The sequence below is a fragment of the Clytia hemisphaerica genome, unplaced genomic scaffold (genome assembly GCF_902728285.1).
Source record: "Clytia hemisphaerica strain Z4C2 unplaced genomic scaffold, Clytia hemisphaerica genome assembly, whole genome shotgun sequence".
In the NCBI taxonomy this organism is placed as follows: Eukaryota; Metazoa; Cnidaria; class Hydrozoa; order Leptothecata; family Clytiidae; genus Clytia; species Clytia hemisphaerica.
In genome coordinates this window covers 41,274-42,936 of record NW_027104011.1, presented here as the reverse complement: position 1 = coordinate 42,936, position 1,663 = coordinate 41,274, and the positions used below count along the sequence as shown (strand labels likewise).

Here is a 1,663-nt window from a genome sequence, read left to right as displayed (position 1 = left end):
ATGAAGATTCTTTATACAAATCCAGATCAGTTAACATCGTTTAAGAAAAAAGAATTACAGTCCATGGCCCGGGAAGAAAAGCCCCATATAATTGCAATCTGCGAAGCTAAGACAAAAGCAGGTGCCTTGAAGGAGCTACATGAATATGAATTCGATGACTACAAAATCGCTAGCCAAGTTAACCTAGATACAGATCAAGGGCGTGGCATTGTCATATTTGTCCATATATCCATTAAACACTTGGTAATCGATGTCAAGCCTCCAGTGACTTTCAATGAAGTTTGCATGATTGAAGTACAACTATCAGGAAAAGATTTGCTCGCTGTTGCATGCATTTATCGAAGCCCAACTAGATCTACGTCCTCCAACGAAAACAACAACAACCTAAACTTATTGATCAAGTCCATTGCATTAAACAAGAAATATTCGCACAAATGTTTGTTAGGTGATTTCAACTTTCCAACAATCAATTGGGAAAACTGGACCACCCCGCATCTGGAGGATAGCAAAGAAGAGAAATTCTTAAATGCTTTGAGAGACGCATATCTCCATCAACATGTTAATGAACCAACTCGATGTAGAGGAACTGATGACCCATCCCTCATCGACTTGATCTTAACAGGCGAAGAAAACCAAATTAGGAATCTCGACTACCTAAGACCACTAGGAAAAAGTGACCATAGTTCGTTGGCTTTCAATTTCGTTTGCTACGCATACTCCAAACCTACGCAAACAAGGTTCATCTATGCTTCGGCCAATTTCAAATTAATGAAAAATGACCCGACGTTGAGGGAATGGAAAGAAGGTTTCAAAAATTCATCCGTGAATAAATCAGTGGAAGATCTTTGGGAATCGTTCAAGAAAGTTGTCATTGATCTCAGAAATCGATTTGTCCCTTTGAAAGAAGTTGGAAACGATTTTTGGAGGAAAAAAGGTAAAGTTCCAATTGATAAGAATCTTCAAGATGAAATCAAGTTAAAGAAAACGCTCCATAGAAGGTGGTTAAGATCTGCACCTCTCGACAGAGATCGTCATCGTGCCAATTACACTATTGTAAGAAACAGAGTTAATCGTTTGATGTCAAAGGCCCACAGGACTTATGAAAAAAGCATTTGTGATAAATCCAAGGAAAAGCCAAAGATATTTTGGTCTCATGTAAGATCTAAACTTAAGTCATCAAGCGGAGTCTCACCACTACTTGAAAACCCTGATGACAAATCATCGATTAAACACGACGATCTCGACAAGGCTAACATCCTACAAAAACAGTTTTGCAGCGTCTTTACCAATGAGCCCCCAGGAACGATTCCCGACTTTCCTACACGAACGGAGATTCAAGTTGAGAACATCATCATAACAGAAGATATGATGAGAAAAACAGATAAAATTGCTGGACGTGAGTAAATCCTTCGGTCCGGATGATGTACACCCGAAAATGTTAGTTGAACTGATTGACCATCTAGCCGAACCCCTGTCTATCATCATGAATAAGACCTTGTCTGAGGGAACAATACCAAAAGATTGGAAGATGGCACATGTGACTCCAATTTATAAAAACAAGGGTGCCCAAAACCTTGCGATAAATTACAGACCTGTTAGTTTGACTTCAGTAGTCTGTAAGTTAATGGAATCATTTATAAGAAAGCACATTATGAAGCATCTA

At 38.9% G+C, this 1,663-nt stretch overlaps 1 protein-coding gene across 1 annotated transcript; it reads left to right on the top strand.

Moving 5' to 3' along the window:
* On the top strand, nt 1–1,404 carry LOC136811369 (uncharacterized). The gene has a single exon (XM_067067971.1). It carries the CDS (start codon nt 1–3, stop codon nt 1,402–1,404), a length of 1,404 nt encoding a protein of 467 aa, XP_066924072.1.
* The last annotated feature ends 259 nt before the right edge of the window (nt 1,405–1,663 follow it).

What these genes read in the sequence shown, in the direction of transcription:
- LOC136811369 (XM_067067971.1), top strand. Translation starts at nt 1, where the DNA reads ATGAAGATTCTTTATACAAATCCAGATCAGTTAACATCGTTTAAGAAA.